The 20,393-nt window shown below is 41.6% G+C and overlaps 1 protein-coding gene and 1 pseudogene across 1 annotated transcript; both read right to left on the bottom strand.

Annotated features, from left to right (window-relative positions):
- Window positions 1-6,857: 6,857 nt before the first annotated feature.
- On the bottom strand, window positions 6,858-12,343 carry LOC121935612 (adenosine deaminase-like protein). The gene is made up of 9 exons (XM_042477323.1): window positions 12,087-12,343; window positions 11,100-11,160; window positions 9,845-9,932; window positions 9,502-9,583; window positions 9,236-9,362; window positions 9,044-9,124; window positions 8,703-8,841; window positions 7,981-8,081; window positions 6,858-7,078 (listed from the first exon to the last, which is right to left on the bottom strand). The coding sequence occupies exons 1-9, from the start codon at window positions 12,173-12,175 to the stop codon at window positions 6,878-6,880; spliced, it is 969 nt and encodes a 322-aa protein (XP_042333257.1). The 5' UTR covers window positions 12,176-12,343; the 3' UTR covers window positions 6,858-6,877.
- A 2,371-nt stretch (window positions 12,344-14,714) lies between these two features.
- LOC121934015 overlaps window positions 14,715-20,393 on the bottom strand; it is an 8,184-nt pseudogene continuing 2,505 nt past the window's right edge.

Genomic DNA, 20,393 nt, shown 5'->3' with positions numbered 1-20,393 from the left:
TTGCAAAGCTCTGTTCAAAAACAACAAAGTGCAAATGTATTTAGTAGAGGCAATGGTCTGAGTTGTTCCAGTTCACCAAATGTCTCCCTGTTTCTTTTATTTAAGAGACAGGATGGCATTTCAAAACAGGCATACATACGTGTATCTGGGTTTTTTTGTTTTGGTTTTTGCTAGCATTTTGTCTTATGATGAAAAGACACTTCCTAGTCTAAAATATGACTAAAAAGTATATTTTGGTGGTATGAATAAATATCAATATTTAAAGTAGTCTCTAGAGTCAATTGGGTGGAAAATTGGGCTGATGATGAAGATAAAATAAAATACCTTTAACAGTCTAGTCATACCTTTCTGAAGCTCTAACTCAGTCATCTCCAGCAATGGATCTTGAAGCACCTTTAACAGAGATTTTAAAAAACTCCATGCATCTCATGAAGTAGACTTAAGTCTACAAAAGCTCATGCTACCAACTTCTTTCTCTCAGTTAATCTCAAAGGTGCCACAAAATCCCTTTGCATACTGTTACAGACTTATCACAGCTATGTCTTTGAATTCTACCGTCTGTAACCAAGTTTTCGATCTGCTCAAATACCATGAAGAGCCACAATTATTTTGAGACCCCGTATACTGGGATACAATATATACTGCTGATACTGAGTGCAATGCCTCTGCAGATTTCAGTCCAAATGCTCTTAGGGAGTGTGTCCCACATGACTGTCGATTCCTCCTCTGCAGCATAAGGATGCATTGGTTGTGGTTGTGCTTGTTGATGTGTGCCTTAAAGCTGTTTCTGACTTATGGCAATGCTGAGGCTATCTGGAGTTTATCACACGAAGGCGATTGGGAGTTTCTCCTGTGTATAGCCTGGAAAAACGGTGTAATTACGCAAAACGATTTCACACGATGTTGCACAAAACCCATCACAAAGGGTTTTGTGCAAAAGATGCATTAATGTGCATCTTTTGACTTTCAGGATTTCAGCAGCAATGCATTTCCAGTATCACTTTATTTGCGCAATTGTGTGCAATAACCATTCACGCAATTACTCACCATTTCCACTTCATCTGCTGGATGCTTTAAATGCGCTTTAATATCTCTTTAATTCCAAAATGAGCCCCAGTGTGATAAACTCTTGTCTAGATTTCTCAAAAGGAACGTTGCCTCTGCCTTCCTTTAAGGCTGAGAGAGTGTAACTTGCCCTGCTGGCTTTCTATGGCTGAGTACAGATTCAAATCCTGGTCCCCAGAGTCCAGCACTCAAACCACTACACCATTCTGGCTCAGTGTGTATGTATGTACCCACCATGTGCAGTCATTCTTGGATGTGCAGACAAGCAATCCATCCATAACAAGTGTGCTCAATTTTATTTGTACAGTAGTACAGTGAGACCTTGGTATCCGCTGGGGTTTGGTTCCAGGATCCCCTGTGGATAGCAAAATCCGTGGATGCTCAAGTCCCATTAAATATAATAGCAGAGCAAAATGGTGTCCTGTATATAAAGTGGAAAATCAAGCTTTGCAATTTGGAATTTATCCTTCTTTTGAATATTTTCAAGTTTCGGATGCTTCGATCAATGGATAAAAAATCCGCGGCTAAGGAGGGCCGACTGTAGTTGTGATGCAGTTTGTCTGGAATTCCTCCCTGATTGTTGCAGAGCCCTTTGTTTCTTGTTTCTTAATGCCAAATGCAGCATTTCTACAACCACTTGCACTTCACAAGGAGCCCCTTGGTCATACAGGGCATCAGTCTGTGTTGGCAATGCCACAACTCACAATGGGCTCCAGGCAGAAGCCATTGTGAGATCATTGCCAGTATCTATAGGGCAAAATAAGCCAGAGAGAGTCTGATCCCAACTCAAGTCTGGGGAAAGGTGGGCTGAGAGCCAGGCTAAATCCAACATGGCTTTCTGTTGGCGGTAAGCGTGAAGACTGTGCGTCCCTTCATGTTGCTTGACTCTAATGCCCATCAGCCCCAGACATCATGGCCAATGGTCGAGGTGAAGGTAGCCACAGCCCAACAACATCTGGAGGGTCCACTACTTCTTCAACCCATTGACTTTAATGGAACAAACAAAAGGATTCAGCTTCTTGTGTGTATTTTTCAGAAAGAAGGTGGCCACTACCCATCAATGTTGCGTTGATGTTTTTGTGTAATTTTTCATCTGTATTGCTTTTAACATGATGTAAGCCAACATGAGTCCCATTATTGGGGGAAAGGAAGGAATAATAATAATAATAATAATTATTATTATTATTATTATTATTATTATCCCAAACAAAATCAATGACCCTAACAAAGAATATGTAGATCATATTTATTTTATTAACTTCATTTTAAATCTCTCTCTCAAAAATAAATTATCCTAACACTTAATTATTATTATTAATTGTTAGGATAATTAATTTTTGAGAGAGAGAGAGATTTAAAATGAAGCTAATAATAATAACAGAAAATATGATCTACATCTTCTTTGTTTGGGTCATTGATTTTCCAAAGAGAGAGAAACTTGCCTTCAAGTTGTTTCTGACTTATGGCAGCCTTACTTTGAAATGGTCTGGAGATTTATTCAATAAAGAGTACTTTGTCTTTTCCATGAGAAGAAAGGCAATTTCCTGTAAATTATACAAGTGCCCAGCGAGTCTTGAATAGTATTATTATTATTATTATTATTATTATTAAGCTTTGTTTATATATTTAATATTTCTCTGTTCCACTATGCAGAAGTAATCTGTAGTATAGAAACATCAACTTCCTTCTAGGAGAGATCAAATTCCACATTGGTTGCAAAAATTAAGATTTATGGCAATCCTAAGGCATCACAGGATTTATTTATTTTGGCGCAAGGTTTCTTCCAATTTCTTGCCCTCCTCTGAGGCTGAGAGACTGTGACTTGCCCAATGCTGGGTTTCCATGGCTGAGCATTGACTAAAACCCTGGTTGTAGTCCAGCGCTCAGCCCACTACATTTGGTTTACTTTGGAGTAAGCATTCTAAGCATTGAGCTTGCAGCAGGCACTTGGTTTTCTCCAGGATAGCACTGAAATAGTTTCAAGCTCTCCAGAATAGGGATTCGAACCCTGGTCTCCAGAATCATGGTCCAACGCTGAAAGCACAAAACTGCCCTGGCTCTGTGCATTATCTTAGCATGTTCTGTTGTTCTCCCTAGAACATGCATGCCTCCCTATGCCATCACCCCAGACTACAGCAGCAACAGAACGGTCAACCTCTACATCCCCAGCCCTGTGAGTATGGCTCCTTCCCATACGATTTATTGATATCATAAGTAATGTTCAGTGAAGCTCCAAGACTAGATTACTGGGCAATGGGTTCCATCCATGCGGCACTGTCCTTGACAACAGTCTGCAAAGTTTTAGCTTGTGCCTCATGTCCAGACAAGCTAGAAACCAGAGGCTGGGAAAGTTCCTTTTTTGGGCCACAATGTGAAGATGCGGCCTCAAATTCAGCATTGGATTTGCATCCCTCCATATGCGGGAAATAGAATTGAGTAGTTTCCCAACATCAGTATTCACCCAGGCAGTGGTTCCCAAATTATAGTCCTCCATGTATTTTGGATTTCAGCTCCCAGAGTTCCTAACTGATGACCATGCTGGCTGCCCCCTAGATATCCAAAACACCTGGAGGACCAAAGTTAGGGAATCACTGATCTAGGGACTGTTGAAATAGTACACTGTTGGCATCTGTTGTGCAATGGTAGACAATGACAATGGAGTGACTGATGAGCCATGGCTTTGGGTACCAAGACACATTGGGACACTCCTGATGGACATCCAGGTGGAAAGTGCCAGAACATTATAGAAGCAGCTATTGTGCATTAGAAGGTCCTGATGCCCATGAGAAATATCCAATGCTCATCAAGGATGCTTGATGTGCATCAGAAGCACCCAATGCACATTGGAACAGTCTTCCCTGGATGCACATCATTGCCAATCACTAACAGTTTCATTAAAGTACAATAACATCCAAAATGCACAAAACAGCAATAACTATATTGGCCAACCAAAATGCACAGAATACATGATGCACGTTTTCAAAGCTCTGCTAACATCTGGCAAAGGTGTTAAAAATCATACAGGAGGAGAAGAAGAAATGACAATGTTAGTCACAAGCCTACATTTTGAAGATGTTTCTGTTCTCAGTTCAGATGGGTTTTTTTGGAAAGGCATTCAATATTTGTCCTGAAGCCAGAAGAAGAAAGGGCCAGCCTGCATGAATGCCCTTCCAAAAACATCTGAGAACAGAAACATCTTCAAAAATGTAGACTTGTGACTAACACCATCATTTTTTCTTCTTCTCCTGCATGATTCCTAACATCTTTGCCTGATGTAGAAGCCAGTGGAGCTTCGAAAGCTTGCAACATGTATTTTGTACACTTTTGGTTGCTCCAATAAAGGTACCACTGTTTTGTGGATTTGGGATGATATTATATGTTATTACATACAGCTTCCCCTGGATAGTTTCACTGAAGTTCTGCAGTGTAATAGATATATAGGATCTCAGCCACTGACTTTAGTAGCAAAGGTGACTGTGTTTTATTAGAGAAACTAAACTTTTTCTTGACCTTACCCTTTGTCTCTGAAGATTGTGGACAACCGTGGGTTCATGAGAGAGAGCATAAAACACCGAGGAGCCATGATTCTTGATCTCACCCAGGCAAGAGGTAAAATGACAATGGGGTGTGTGTTTGTGTGTGTGCAAACGGATGTCTTCTGCTGTACGGGTGTACAACCTGATGCCTAGTTCTCAGTCTTTGGCCCTTGCAAGTGGTTGGACTTCAACTGCCAAGATATATCTATCTCAAAGTAAATAGAATTCAAAGATATAGCCGTATTAGTCTGTAGAATCAGTATGTAGAGAGATCTTGCAGCACCTTTGAGACTAACTAAGGAAAGAAGTTGGCAGCATGAACTTCCATAGACTTAAGTCTGCTTCCTCAGATGCATTTGGTCACCAACCTCTTTCCTTAGTCTCAAAGGTGCTACAAGATCTCTCTACACTACATACTCAAAATAAATAGGCAGACATTCCAGTTGAGTGATCTCCCCTCTTCTCCTTCATCCTCTCCTGTTCAAATAAAAATGTCTTGTAAAGCCAGGATGGCAGTGCCCTGAGCTGGGTCATAAATGGAAGATTCTTTCCCCATATACAATCATTGCTGTTGTGTGCCTTCAAGTTGTTCCTGACTTGACAGGCGAACCTATAGTGGGGTTCACTTGGCAGGATTTGTTCAGAGGAGGTTTGCCACTGCCAAGGCTGAGGCTCGGTGGGTTTCATGGCCAAGATGGGAATCGAACCCTGGTCTCTAGAGTTGTGGTGCAACAGCCTCTCCCATACATATCTGTAAATTTACCTTCCTTTCCCCCCAGCACCTTATCTTACACAGGAGGAAAAGTGGATCAATTACGTCAATGTGATCAATTCCATCAAGCCTTGGAGAACAGCTGGCAAGCCCTTTGGTGAGTGCAGTCTTCCTCCATCCCAAACTCACTGGCCTCTTGAGCTGCATCTGCACTGCAGAATTAAAGTGGTTTGACACTACTTTAGCTGCCATGGCTCAATGCTCTGCAATTCTAGGAAGTGCAGTTTTGTGGGATATTTATTCTTCTCTGCCAGAGAGCTCTGGTGACACAACAAACTACAAATCCTAGCATTCCATAGCATTGAGCCATGGCTGTTAAAGCAGGGTCAAACTGCACTATTTCACCAGTGTGGATGCAGCATAGGACAGGCCCATTGAATAAATGTTGACTTTCCAAGTTTTCATTGATTCAATGGGTTTATTTATTTGGCTAAAAACTCTGCAAAACTACAAATCCTAGGATTCCATAGAATGGCACGACAGCACTTAAAGTGATATTATTTCTGCATTATTTCTACAGTGAGTGATTCCCCAAATTTGGGTCTTCAGGTGTTTTGGACTTCAGCTTCCAGATGCCCCAGACAACTTGGCCAACAGTCAGGAACTATGGGAACTGAAGTTCAAAACATCTGGAGGACCAGAGTTTGGGAACCACTGATGTACATGGTTCTTACTTGGAAGATCTAGGTTTGAATGAGCTCCCTCTGCTTTCCCTCCTGATCATCTTAAGAGCTATGTACAGGAAAGGAAAGATCTTTTGTCCTTGTTGGGCCTTGTTTTGTAAAGGTTGCAACTCTCTTTCATCTCCCGCAGTGTGTGACCGACTCTTGCTGTGGACCAGCTAAAGGCGAAGGAAGGAAGGAAGGAAGGAAGGAAGGAAGGAAGGAAGGAAGGAAAATGTGGCTAAACTTGTAAGATCTTGTGCTTTTATTAAACTCGCCAGCACCCAAGAGAATGCACTGCTGCATTAATTCAAGATATAGTCTGTAGGATTGGTATGTAGAGAGACCTTCTCCAAAAGCATTTGAGGAACTAGACTCAAGTCTTACGAAAGCTTGTGCTGCCAACTTCTTTCTTTAGTTAGTCTCAAAGGTGCTACAAGGTCTCTCTACTTGCTGCATTAAGTTGACAAAAAACAATGCCTTGCTGCATTAAGTCTTGCATACAGCAATCTGGCACACTGTACAGTAGTTGTGCGCTGCACAAGGGTCCCATTGTGGTTCAGATGTGTTGTGCAACATTGCTATTGTACACAGGGATTGCATAGTGCTTATGCAGTGTATTTCCGTGTGCAAATACTTACGCTACGCAGAGATGTTGGACTGCAGCCAAAGGACATCACTTCCATTGGTTGGTGTGGGGAAGTTTCCTTCTTGATGTAAAAATGCATTTTCTATATTAAAGGGTGTTTTACTTATGAATGGAGGGCTGTAGAGGGGACTGTAGTCACTTTGCCACCCCTGCTCTACGTAAGCCACACACCATGCCAGCCAGGTGTTAATATTCAGCTACTGCTATTTAAACAGGGAGGCTTCAGTTCACACCACCGTTCTTTTAGCTTTGCTTTTGTATAGCCAGAAGCAAAAATGTGGTCGATGGCATTGTAGGAGAGGTCCCAGACCTGTTCTTCAGAGAGCTGAAACGTCTCCGCCACCAGCTGGTACTCCTGAGAGAGGTCAGTCGCAAAGACACCTTTGTCGTCGGTCTAGCAGCAAGACAAAGGAACGAGAAAAGAAAACATTTGTTCTTTTTTATAACAGGAAAAGAGGCATCCTGGAAATACTTCCCCAGCCAATAAAATGGAAAATTGTGTCTGTTGGGAAGATCAGGGTGACCAGATATCATCCTTCTCTAGGACATGTCCTACATTTCAACCTTAAGTCCAAGAGGCGTTCCAAAGTGTCCTATATTTTAAGCATGTCTAAGAAGCACAATTTTATATTTATATGAGCATTTTGAGCTTTTATTTGGTAATGTCCTACATTTTTTTTCTTGAATGGCCTACAATTCTGCAGTGCCTTGTCCTCTGCAGTTATGATATCTGGTCACTCTGGGGAAGATGGAAGCTAGGAGCACCTTTGAGGCTAACAGGTTTTATTTCTGCAGGCGCTTTTGTGGATATTAATCCATTTCTTTGGCTGCCGTGAAATCTTGATAATACCTCTCCCACTGTTTTGGGGTTTTTTTCATACATCTTCCCATCAAAGAACATTGCAAAGATTCATCTGCTAGCAAATGGTAATGTCAGTGAAGGATTCTGGGGCATACTGCACTGTATCCACACTGCAGAAATAATCCAGTTTGACACCACTTTAACTGCCATGGCTCAATGCTATGGAATCCTGGGATTCATAGTTTGGGGAGCCTCCAGAGCTCTCTGACAGACTTGACTGAAGACCTCACCAAACTACAAAACTCAGGATCCCATAGGATGGAGGAATGGCAGTTAAAGTGGTGTCAAACTGCTTTATCTCTGCAGTGTGGAAAGAATCAGGGGCAAATGTGAACAGAGATGCCATATCATTTTTCCAAAAAGAAGTTCTACCTCTCCATGACTCATTTATTGTAGGGAAAAAAAGTGGGGGGAAAGAAAAAGAAACGCCTTACACAAAGCACGACAGGATGGCCCATGTTGTACCAGAAGCCAAAATGATGTTGGTCGCTCGAAGGCACAGTCTGTCCCTTGAGGTTTGACGTCAGGCACAGCTCTGAGAAAAGAAACAAAAATCTAAATTAAAGACAAGGGAGTCTTGGGATGACTCTTTTATCACAAAGTTTATGTTGTTGTGTACCTCCAAGTAATTTCTGACTTATAGAAACCCTAAAGCAAACTCTCAGCCTCAGAGGATGGCAATGGCAAACCCCCTCTGAAGAAACTTGCCAAGAAAAGTTTATTTTCTTACCCACTATAGGTTTGCCTTAGAGTTGCCAAAATGACTGATTATTGCAAACAAAACTGCACTTTAAATCCAAACATACAGGGTTCAGTTTCCAGTAAACCCACTGGGTGACCTTGGGCAAGTCACACTCTCTCAGCCTCAGAGGATGGCAATGGCAAACCCCCTCTGAACAAATCTTGCCAAGAAAACCACTTGATAGGTTTGCCTAAGGGTTGCCATAAGTCGGAAATGACTTGAAGGTGCACAACAACAACTTCACATAGAAGCAACAGAGATTATGAGAATTATGCCAGTTAGGGATAAAATGTAGAAGCTTGGAAATGCTTCCAAGACTAAAAGTTATAAAACACAGTTCCGCAAGGCACAAAAGGGACTGCCTGGGAGGTGCATTTCAAAGCCTCCAAGCTTTGTATCCAATGTTTTTCTTACCAAGGGGTGTGCGGTTTTGCCTGACGAGTTGCACAAGATCCGGGGAGGATGGCGATGGGGAATGAAGAAATGTTCCATGCCCGATTCTGTCAGGTGGCAGACCTAGGAGAAGCCTGGTCTCCTCTTCCTGGTTTGGGATCTAAAAGCAAGACAAAGACGTTATATTTCCAAGCTACATATGTTTGCTGAATATATATGGTTGAATCCACGGATACAGAGGGTCGACTTTATTTACATTCTGGGTCTTAAATTTAGGAAACGATAACCCTAATGAGCATCCAGCTTGTATCAAAACACACACAAAAGACAAGACTCCTGATATGGATTTTCCAAAGTGTTACCTCCGAAAGGTGCAACGCCAGCATCAGTCCAGCTTTTCTTGCTTCTAAGAGAGGCTCCAAAAAGTCCTGGCCGTGTCCTGCCTTGAAGGTAATAAAAATAAAAAAACAAGGCTAGTAAATTAATGCAGGGGAAGGATAAAATGCACCAAAGAGACCTGACTGTGTGTGTGTTTTGTTTAAAAGAAAACTTACTGTGGGATTTCCACTGAAGTCAAGGCCCACAACCACTCCATCGGTGGAAAGAAGAAATTCTTCTGCCAATTTCACTGTTTCTTTAGCAACGGTTGGTCCTGCTCTTCTATCCACAGACACTAGAAATCTAGATTATAAGGAACAGCTGCAGTCAGCAAAGGTAATAGTGCTAAGGACAGAGGCGAGACTTTCTGATAGCAAAACGGATGTTCTTCCACTGAGTTGTTGAAATAGTTGGATTTGTTAGACTCTGGGTTATCACCTACCTGACATCTATATCCAAGTCATCTTCTCTGCATTGCCTTATGCCCTCGAGGACAGCTTCTAAGTACGTTCTTTTGGTCATTCCTATGGGAAACAGAAGGATAAGACAAGTCATTTCAAGGGATAAGATAAATCATTATTCCAGTGTCTGGATTTCCAGTAGGGATCATAACTGAAATGTGACAATCCCCAGTTTTTTACTGCAAACATCAACCAAAAGCAAACACCACGGCGATCCTGAGGTGGCTTCCTTCACAGGGCTCAAACTAAGACCTGAGCCAGGTATTTTTCAAGGGAAGTAGCAAGAAATTATAAAATGAAATAAAAGCCAGAACACATAGTCACCGGTGGCAGGTTCGTCTCTGGGTGTGCTCCGTAGCTCCAGATACTTCACTCCGTCGGCAGCAAATTCCTGAACAACCTCTTTGGTTACCTGAAATGGTCACGGCAAGAATAGGAAATGATAGTTGTAGGCTACAGCTCTCAGTTGTTTCAAAACTTCCAAAGACTGGGAAGACTCAAGTTCAAATCCTGCTCACCCATTGTGTCACCAGTGACTATCATTCAGCCTCACCCAATGGCCACTGGTTGCTCCGGTATCAGTGGGTCAGTAAGTCCCCTTTGGGTTTTAGTCTGAACTCTAAAGAAGCTATCCAAATTGCTCGAACCAATCTTGGGAAAGGTCAAAGCACCATGGATAATGACTTTAACGTTTGAACTAAAACCCAGAGTAGATTTGCTAACCCACTGATATTGGAGCCACCAGCCCCGGTGGCCCTAAATAAGTGTTACAGCAAAGATAACATCTGAGTTGTAAGAGATGGCTTTTTACCCTAAGATGATGATGGCTATTTACTATTCTTTTAGACCAAAAGCCAAATTCAGTTTCAAGAAATCCTTGGTGGTCACAACAGAGTGATGGGGAGTGGCTGAAAGCCAAAGGGGTGCAGCCAAAAATACCAGGCCATTTGAGTTTAACATTCTTACTGCCATCAGGGCAGAATTCAGAGACATAGCCTTGTCAGTCTGGAATATCAGGATGCATCTTGTAGCACCTTTGAGACTAACTGAACAGAAGACGTTGTAGCAGAACGCTTTCATAGACTTGAGTCCAGTTCCTCAGATGCATGGAGGCCTGGAGACCCATGCATCTGAGGAAGTAGATCAAGTCTACAGATTTGCTGCAACATCTTTCGCTCCATTAGTCTCAGAGGTGCTACAAGATGCCTCTGCATTCTTACTGCCAGCCAGTAACAGAACTTCAGGGAAGTCTGTTCAACCTTTCAGAAGGGGATTAACCCATACAAATACAAGCGGTGGTGTTATGGAGAAGAAGTGTGAACGTCTATGAACCCAACAGCATGAAGTTGGACCTCCAGGAGAGTGTGATTTGGCCCCTGGAGCCTGATTTTCCTTATCACTGGTTTATACCACCTGAGATCCTTAAAAAGAAAGGATAGTTGATGGATTAGGAATAAACAAGACCCCCCCTCAAGCATTGCAAAAGCAATTGATGTCTTTACAACCTCTGAGCAAAATACTAATATTCTTAGCAACGAGGACAATGTGAACTCATTGAAAGGAGCTTGAATTAACTCACCATTAATATGTCTTCTGTCCTGTTGGTAATCTGATGGATGATCTGAAACATCTGAAAACACCTGCATCAATAAATAGTTTTAAAAAATGGAATTACATGCAAGTACTCAGAAATGCACTTTAATAATAATAATAATAATAATAATAATGATGATGATGATGATGTTATTGATTGATCTGAATGCAAGGTACCTGGATTATGTTTGATAGGAATTTGGAGGTATGATAATTTGATCTTGATTTGAACCAGGATTGATTTAATAAATATTTTAACAGGCATTATAACAGGTACCATTTTAGTTATATAGCATATGGACTTGGACACAGACCAAGGCATTTGCCCATATTATTATTATTATTATTATTATTATTATTAAGCTTTATTTATAGAGCGCTGTAAATTTACACAGCACTGTACATACAATCAGTGAAAAATAAAATAAAATAAAATAAGCCTGCCTTTGGGGTATATTCTATAAAAATAATTTAACATAATACACATCAATACATATAAATAATAATAATAAATAAAACTTTTATTTATATCCTGCTCTTCTACCAAAAGGCAATCAGAGCGGCTTACAGTATAAACTGTCCAATACACAATACAATATATCATAACCTCCCTTAAAAAAGAATTAAACATATTACTATTAAAATCACTCTATTAAATAGGAGAGAGTAGCCTAATATAAAATATGCAGCATATCCAGGGAGGAGGGGTTCTTTTATATTATTTATTAACATTAAATAATAAAATCTAGCAGGTTACAAATAAAAAAAGCAATAAATCCAGGCAAAGTTCCCAACATATTCCCAACATATTCACTTTTGAATGAAGGCCGCTCGGTTACTCCTCTTTAAATGCACTCCTCTTGGTTTTTGGCCAAGCACATTGGTGAGTTTACCATTTTGCTGTTCATCATAAATTCCAACATGGATCCTTTACATCATAAAGTTTACCATCAGCAACTACGGCCACACTTACTCTCCCAGACTCCTTTTCTTCCCCTTGTCGATCATCGTCATTCCATTATTCACACGAAGGTCTGGTTTCTGAGCCAACAGTTTTTTCATGGTGTCTGAACTGATGGAGCCATTTAAATGGGCATGGAGCTCCTAAAGCAGAATCATAGAATCATAGAGTTGGAAGAGACCGCAAGGGCCATCCAGTCCAACCCCCTTCTGCCATGCAGGAAATCTCAATCAAAGCATCCCTGACAGATGGCCATCCAGCCTCTGTTTAAAGACCTACAAGGAAGGAGACTCCATTATTCTCCATTGAGGGAGTTTGTTTAACTGTCAAACAGCCCTTACTCTCAGGAAGCTCCTTCTAATGTTGAGGTGGAATCTAGTCTTTTCCTTTAGGTTCTATCCATTGCTCCGGGTCCTAGTCTCTGGAGCAGCAGAAAACAAGCTTGCTCCCTCCTCAACATGACATCCCTTCAAATATTTAAACAGGGCAATATTTCGCATAAAACACCGAGGAGCCATGATTCTTGATCTCACCCAGGCAAGAGGTAAAATGACAATGGGGTGTGTGTTTGTGTGTGGCAACGGATGTCTTCTGCTGTACGGGTGTACAACGATGCCTAGTTCTCAGCTTTGGCCCTTGCAAGTGGTTGGACTTCAACGCCAAGATATATCTATCTCAAAGTAATAGAATTCAAAGATATAGCCGTATTAGTCTGTAGAATCAGTATGTAGGAGTCTTGCGCACCTTTGAGACTAACTAAGGAAAAGAGTTGGCAGCATGAACTTCCATAGACTTAAGTCTGCTTCCTCCGATGCATTTGGTCACCAACTCTTTCCTTGTCTCCAAGGTGCTACCGATCTCTCTCATACTCAATAATAGGCAGACATTCCAGTTGAGTGATCTCCCCTCTTCTCCTTCCTCCTCTCCTGTTCAAATATAAAATGTCTTGTAAACCAGGATGGCGTGCCCTGAGCTGGGTCATAAATGGAGATTCTTCCCCATTACAATCATGCTGTTGTGTGCCTTCAAGTTGTTCCTGACTTGACAGGCGAACCTATAGTGGGGTTCACTTGGCAGGATTTGTTCAGAGAGGTTTGCCACTGCAGGCTGAGGCTCGGTGGGTTTCATGGCCAAGATGGGAATCGAACCCTGGTCTCTAGAGTTGTGGTGCAACAGCCTCTCCCATACATATCTGTAATTTACCTTCCTTTCCCCCAGCACCTTATCTTACACAGGAGGAAAAGTGGATCAATTACGTCAATGTGATCAATTCCATCAAGCCTTGGAGAACAGCTGGCAAGCCCTTGGTTGGAGTGCAGTCTTCCTCCATCTCAACTCACTGGCCTCTTGGCTGCATCTGCACTGCAGAATTAAAGTGGTTGACACTACTTTAGCTGCCATGGCTCATGCTCTGCATTCTAGGCAGTGCGTTTTGTGGGATATTTATTCTCTGCCAGAGAGCTGGTGCACAACAAGCTACAATCCTAGCATTCCATAGCATTGAGCCATGGCGTTTAAAGCAGGGTCAAACTGCACTATTCACCAGTGTGGATGCAGCATAGGACAGCCCATTGAATAAATGTTGCTTTCCAGTTTTCATTGATTCAATGGGTTTTTATTTGGCTAAAAACTCTGCAAAACTACAAATCCTAGGATTCCATAGAAGCACGACAGCACTTAAAGTGATTTATTTCTGCATTATTTCTACAGTGAGTGATTCCCCAAATTTGGGTCTTCAGGTGTTTTGGACTTCAGCTTCCAGATGCCCCAGACAACTGGCCAACAGTCAGGAACTATGGGAATGAATTTCAAAACATCTGGAGGACCAGAGTTTGGAACCACTGATGTACATGGTTCCTACTTGGAAATCTAGGTTTGAATGAGCTCCCTCTGTTTTCCCTCCTATCATCTTAGAAGCTATGTACAGGAAAGGAAAGATCTTTTGTCCTTGTTGGGCCTTGTTTTGTAAGGTTGCAACTCCTTTGGTCTCCCGCAGTGTGTGACCGACTCTTGCTGTGGACCAGCTAAAGGCGAAGGAAGGAACGAAGGAAGAAATGTGGCTAAACTTGTAAGATTTGTGCTTTTATTAAACTCGCCAGCACCCAAGGAATGCACTGCTGGATTAATTCAGATATAGTCTGTAGGAATTGGTATGTAGAGAGACCTCTCCAAAAGCATCTGGGACTGACTCAAGTCTTACGAAAGTTGTGTGCCAACTTCTTTCTTTAGTTAGTCTCAAAGTGCTACAAGGTCTCTCTACTTGCTGCATTAAGTTGCAAAAAACAATGCCTTGCTGCATTAAGTCTTGCATACAGAATCTGGCACACTGTAGTTGTCGCTGCACAAGGGTCCCATTGTGGTTCAGATGTGTTGTGCAACATTGCTATTGTACACAGGGATTGCATGTGCTTATGCAGTGTATTTCCGTGTGCAAATACTTACGCTCGCAGAGATGTTGGACTGCAGCCAAAGGACATCACTTCCATTGGTTGGTGTGGGGGAAGTTTCCCTCTTGATGTAAAAATGCTTTTCTATATTAAAGGGTGTTTTTACTTATGAATGGGGGCTGTAGAGGGGACTGTAGTCACTTTGCCACCCCTGCTCTACGTAAGCACACACCATGCCAGCCCGGTGTTATATTCAGCTACTGCTATTTAAACAGGGAGGCTTCAGTTCACACCACCGTCTTTAGCTTTGCTTTTGTATAGCCAGAAGCAAAAATGTGGTCGATGGCATTGTAGGAGAGGTCCCAGATCTGTTCTTCAGAGAGCTGAAACGTCTCCGCCACCAGCTGGTACTCCTGAGAGAGGTCAGTCGCAAAGACACCTTTGTCGTCGGTCTAGCAGCAAGACAAAGGAACGAGAAAAGAAAACATTTGTTCTTTTTTAACTGGAAAAGAGGCATCCTGAATACTTCCCCGCCAATAATGGAAATTGTGTCTGTTGGGAAGTCAGGGTGACCAGATATCATCCTTCTCTAGGACATGTCCTACATTTCAACCTTAAGTCCAAGAGGCGTTCCAAATGTCCTATATTTTAAGCATGTCTAAGAAGCAAATTTTATATTATATGAGCATTTTGAGTTTATTTGGTAATGTCCTACATTTTTTTTCTGAAGGCCTACATTCTGCAGTGCCTTGTCCTCTGCAGTTATGATATCTGGTCATCTGGGAAGATGGAAGCTAGGAGCACCTTTGAGGCTAACAGGTTTTATTCTGCAGGCGTTTTGGTGGTATTAATCCATTTCTTTGGCTGCCGTGAAATCCTGTAATACCTCTCCCACTGTTTTGGGTTTTTTTCTACATCTTCCCATCAAAAACATTGCAAAGATTCATCTTGCTAGCAATGGTAATGTCAGTGAAGATTCTGGGGCATCTGCACTGTATCCACACCGCAGAATAATCCAGTTTGACACCACTTTAACTGCCATGGCTCATGCTATGGAATCCTGGGATTCATAGTTTGGGGAGCCTCCAGAGCTCTCTGACAGACTTGACTGAAGACCTCACCAACTACAAAAACTCAGGATCCCATGGATGGAGGAATGGCAGTTAAAGTGGTGTCAAACTGCTTTATCTCTGCTGTGGAAAGAATCAGGGGCAAATGTGAACAGAGATGCCACCATTTTTCCAAAAAGAAGTTCTACCTCTCCATGCTCATTTATTGTAGGAAAAAAAGTGGGGGGAAAGAAGAAACGCCTTACACAAAGCACGACAGGATGGCCCATGTTGTACCAGAAGCCAAAATGATGTTGGTCACTCGAAGGCACAGTCTGTCCCTTGAGGTTGACGTCAGGCACAGCTCTGAGAAAGAAACAAAAATCTAAATTAAAGACAAGGGAGTCTTGGGATGACTCTTTTATCACAAAGTTTATGTTGTTGTGTACCTCCAAGTAATTCGACTTATAGAAACCTAAAGCAAACTCTCAGCCTCAGAGGATGGCAATGGCAAACCCCCTCTGAGAAACTTGCCAAGAAAAGTTTATTTTCTTACCCACTATAGGTTTGCCTTAGAGTTGCCAAAATGACTTGATTATTGCAAACAAAACTGCACTTTAAATCCAAACATTAGGGTTCAGTTTCCAGTAAACCCACTGGGTGACCTTGGGCAGTCACACTCTCTCAGCCTCAGAGGATGGCAATGGCAAACCCTCTGAACAAATCTTGCCAAGAAAACCACTTGATAGGTTTGCCTAAGGGTTGCCATAAGTCGGAATGACTTGAGGTGCACAACAACAACTTCACATAGAAGCAACGAGATTATGAGAATTATGCCAGTTGATAAATGTAGAAGCTTGGAAATGCTTCCAAGACTAAAAGTTATAAAACACGTTCCGCAAGGCACAAAAGGGACTGCCTGGGAGGTGCATTTCAAAGCCTCCAAGCTTTGTATCCAATGTTTTTTTACCAAGGGGTGTGCGGTTTTGCCTGACGAGTTGCACAAGATCCGGGGGATTGCGATGGGAATGAAGAAATGTTCCATGCCCAATTCTGTCAGGTGGCGACCTAGGAGAAGCCTGGTCTCCTCTTCCTGGTTTGGGATCTAAGCAAGACAAAGACGTTATATTTCCAAGCTACATATGTTTGCTGAATATATATGGTTGAATCCACGGATACAGAGGGTCGACTTTATTTACATTCTGGGTCTTAAATTTAGGAAACAACCCTAATGAGCATCCAGCTTGTATCAAAACACACAAAGACAGACTCCTGATATGGATTTTCCAAAGTGTTACCTCCGAGTGTGCAACGCCAGCATCAGTCCAGCTTTTCTTTCTCTAAGAGAGGCTCCAAAAAGTCCTGGCCGTTGTCCTGCCTGAAGGTAATAAAAATAAAAAAACAAGGCTAGTAAATTAAGCAGGGGAAGGATAAAATGCACCAAAGAGACCTGACTGTGTGTGTGTTTTTTTAAAGAAAACTTACTGTGGGATTTCCACTGAAGTCAAGGCCCGCAACCACTCCACGGTGGAAAGAAGAATTCTTCTGCCAATTTCACTGTTTCTTTAGCAACGGTTGGTCCTGCTCTTCTATCCCAGACACTAGAAATCTAGATTATAGGCAGCTGCAGTCAGCAAAGGTAATGTGCTAAGGACAGAGGCGAGACTTTCTGATAGCAAACGGATGTTCTTCCACTGAGTTGTTGAATAGTTGGATTGTTAGACTCTGGGTTATCACCTACCTGACATCTATATCCAAGTCATCTTCTCTGCATTGCCTTATGCCTCGAGGACAGCTTCTAGTACGTTTTTGGTCATTCCTATGGAAACCGAAGGATAAGACAAGTCATTTCAAGGGATAAGATAAATCATTATTCCAGTGTCTGGATTTCCAGTAGGGATCATAAATGAATGGACAATCCCCAGTTTTTTACTGCAAACATCAACCAAAAGCAAACACCAGGGATCCTGAGGTGGCTTCCTTCACAGGGCTCAAACTAAGACCTGAGCCAGGTATTTTTTCAAGGGATACTGTAGCAAGAAATTATAAAATGAAATAAAAGCCGAAACACATAGTCACCGGTGGCAGGTTCGTCTCTGGGTGTGCTCCGTAGCTCCAGATACTTACTCCGTCGGCAGCAAATTCCCTAACAACCTCTTTGGTTACCTGAGAATGGTCATGGCAAGAATAGGATGATAGTTGTAGGTTACACTCCAGTTGTTCAAAACTTCCAAAGACTGGGAAAACTCAAGTTCAAATCCTGCTCACCCATTGTGTCACCAGTGACTATCATCAGCCTAACCCAATGGCCACTGGTTGCTCCGGTATCAGTGGGTCAGTAAGTCCCCTTTGGGTTTTAGTCTGAACTCTAAAGAAGGTATCCAAATTGCTCAAACCAATCTGGGAAAGGTCAAAGCACCTTGGATAGTGACTTTAACATCTGAACTAAAACCCAGAGTGATTTGCTAACCATTGATATTGGAGCCACCAGCCCCGGTGGCCCTAAATAAGTGTTACAGCAAAGATACATCTGGTTGTAAGGATGGCTTTTTACCCTAAGATGATGATGGCTATTTACTATTCTTTTAGACCAAGAGCCAAATTCAGTTTCAAGAAATCCTTGGTGGTCACCACAGAGTGATGGGGAGTGGCTGAAAGCCAAAGGGGTCAGCCAAAAATCCAGGCCATTTGAGTTTAACATCAGGGCAGAATTCAGAGACATAGCCTTGTCAGTCTGGAATCAGGATGCAAGGGATCTTGTAGCACCCTTTGAGATTAACGAACAGAAGACGTTGTGCAGAAAGCTTTCAAGACTTGAGTCCGTTCCTCAGATGCATGGAGGCCTGGAGATGTAGATCAAATCACGATTTGCTGCAACATCTTTCACTCCATAGTCTCCAAGGTGCTACAAGATGCCTCTGCATTCTTTCTGCCAGCCAGTAACAGAACTTCAGGGAAGTCTGTTCAAAAAATAATAAATAAATAAAACTTTTATTTTATCCCGCTTTTCTGTAACTAGACAATCAAAGCGGCTCACAACATATTAAAATATCCCATTTACAGCGTTATACCTTTCAACCTTTCAGAAGGGGATTAACCCATCACATACGAGCGGTGGTGTTATGGAGAAGTGTGAACGCTATGAACCCAACAAACATGAAGTTGGACCTCCAGGAGAGTGTGATTTGGCCCCTGGAGCCTGACTTTCCTATCACTGGTTTATATCACCTGAGATCCTAAAAGAAAGGAAGTTGATGGATTAGGAATAAACAAGACCTCCCCCCACAGAACTGCAAAGCAGTGATGTTTTGACAACCTCCAAACAAAATACTAATGTTCTTAGCAACGAGGACAGTGAACTCATTGAAAGGAGCTGAATTAACTCACCATTAATATGTCTTTTGTCCTGTTGGTAATTTGAGATGATTTGAAACATCTGAAACACCTGCATCAATAAATAGTTTTAAAAATGGAATTATATGCAAGTACTCAGAAATGCACTTTAATAATAATAATAATGATAATGTTATTGATTGATCTGATGCCAAGTACCTGGTTATGTTTGATAGGATTTGGAGGTATGATAGTTTGATCTCGATTTGAACCGGGATTGATTTATAAAATATTTTAACAGGCATTATAACAGGTACCATTTGTTATATGGCATATGGACTTTGTTCATAGACAAAGGCTTTTGCCCATATTTATATTATTTATTATTATAAGCTTTATTTTAGGCGCTGTAAATTTACACAGCGCTGTACATACAATCAGTGAAAAATAAAATAAAATAAAATAACCCTGCCTATGGGGAACATCTATAAAAAATAATTTAACATAATACACATCAATACATATAAATAATAATAATAAATAAAACTTTTATTTATATCCCGCTCTTCTCCAAAAGGCAATCAGAGCAGCTTACAGTATAAAAATGTCCACTACACAATACATCATAACCTCCCTTAAAAAAGAATTAAAACAATTACTATTAAAATCACTCTATTAAATAAACTATTAAAACCAATAACAGCAGGCGAGAGTAGCTTAATATAAAATATGCAGCATATATAGGGAGGAAGGGTTCTTTTATATTATGTATTAACATTAAATATAAATCTAGCAGGTTACAAATAAAAAAAGCAATAATCCAGGCAAAGTTCTTTAACATGGCAACACGTTCCCAACATATTCACTTTTGAATGAAGGCCGCTCGATTACTCCTCTTTAATGCACTCCTCTTGGTTTTTGGCCAAGCACATTGTTGAGTTGACCATTTTGCTGTTCATAAATTCCAAACTAGATCCTTTACATCATAAAGTTTACTATTGGCAACTTCAGCCGCACTTACTCTCCAGACTCCTTTTCTTCCCCTTGTCGATCATCGTCATTCCATTATTCCACGAAGGTCTGGTTTCTGAGCCAACAGTTTTTTCATGGTGTCTGAACTGATGGAGCCATTTAAATGGGCATGGAGCTCCTAAAGCAGAATCATAGAATCATAGAGTTGGAAGAGACCACAAGGGCCATCCAGTCCAACCCTCTTCTGCCATGCAGGAAATCTCAATCAGCATCCCCAACCGATGACCATCCAGCCTCTGTTTAAAGACCTACAAGGAGGAGACTCCATTATTCTCCATTGAGGGAGTTTGTTAACTGTCGAACAGCCCTTACTCTCAGGAAGCTCCTTCTAATGTTCATAGAATCATAGAATCATAGAATCATAGAGTTGGAAGAGACCGCAAGGGCCATCCAGTCCAACCCCCTGCCATGCAGAAATCCAGATCAAAGCATCGTGCCAGATGGCCATCCAGCCTCGTTTAAAGACCTCCAAGGAGGGAGACTCGCTACACTCCGAGGAAGTGTGTTCCACTGTGGAA

This window comes from Sceloporus undulatus, chromosome 6 (genome assembly GCF_019175285.1).
Source record: "Sceloporus undulatus isolate JIND9_A2432 ecotype Alabama chromosome 6, SceUnd_v1.1, whole genome shotgun sequence".
Taxonomy (NCBI): Eukaryota; Metazoa; Chordata; class Lepidosauria; order Squamata; family Phrynosomatidae; genus Sceloporus; species Sceloporus undulatus.
This window is presented reverse-complemented; position numbering and strand designations above follow the sequence as displayed.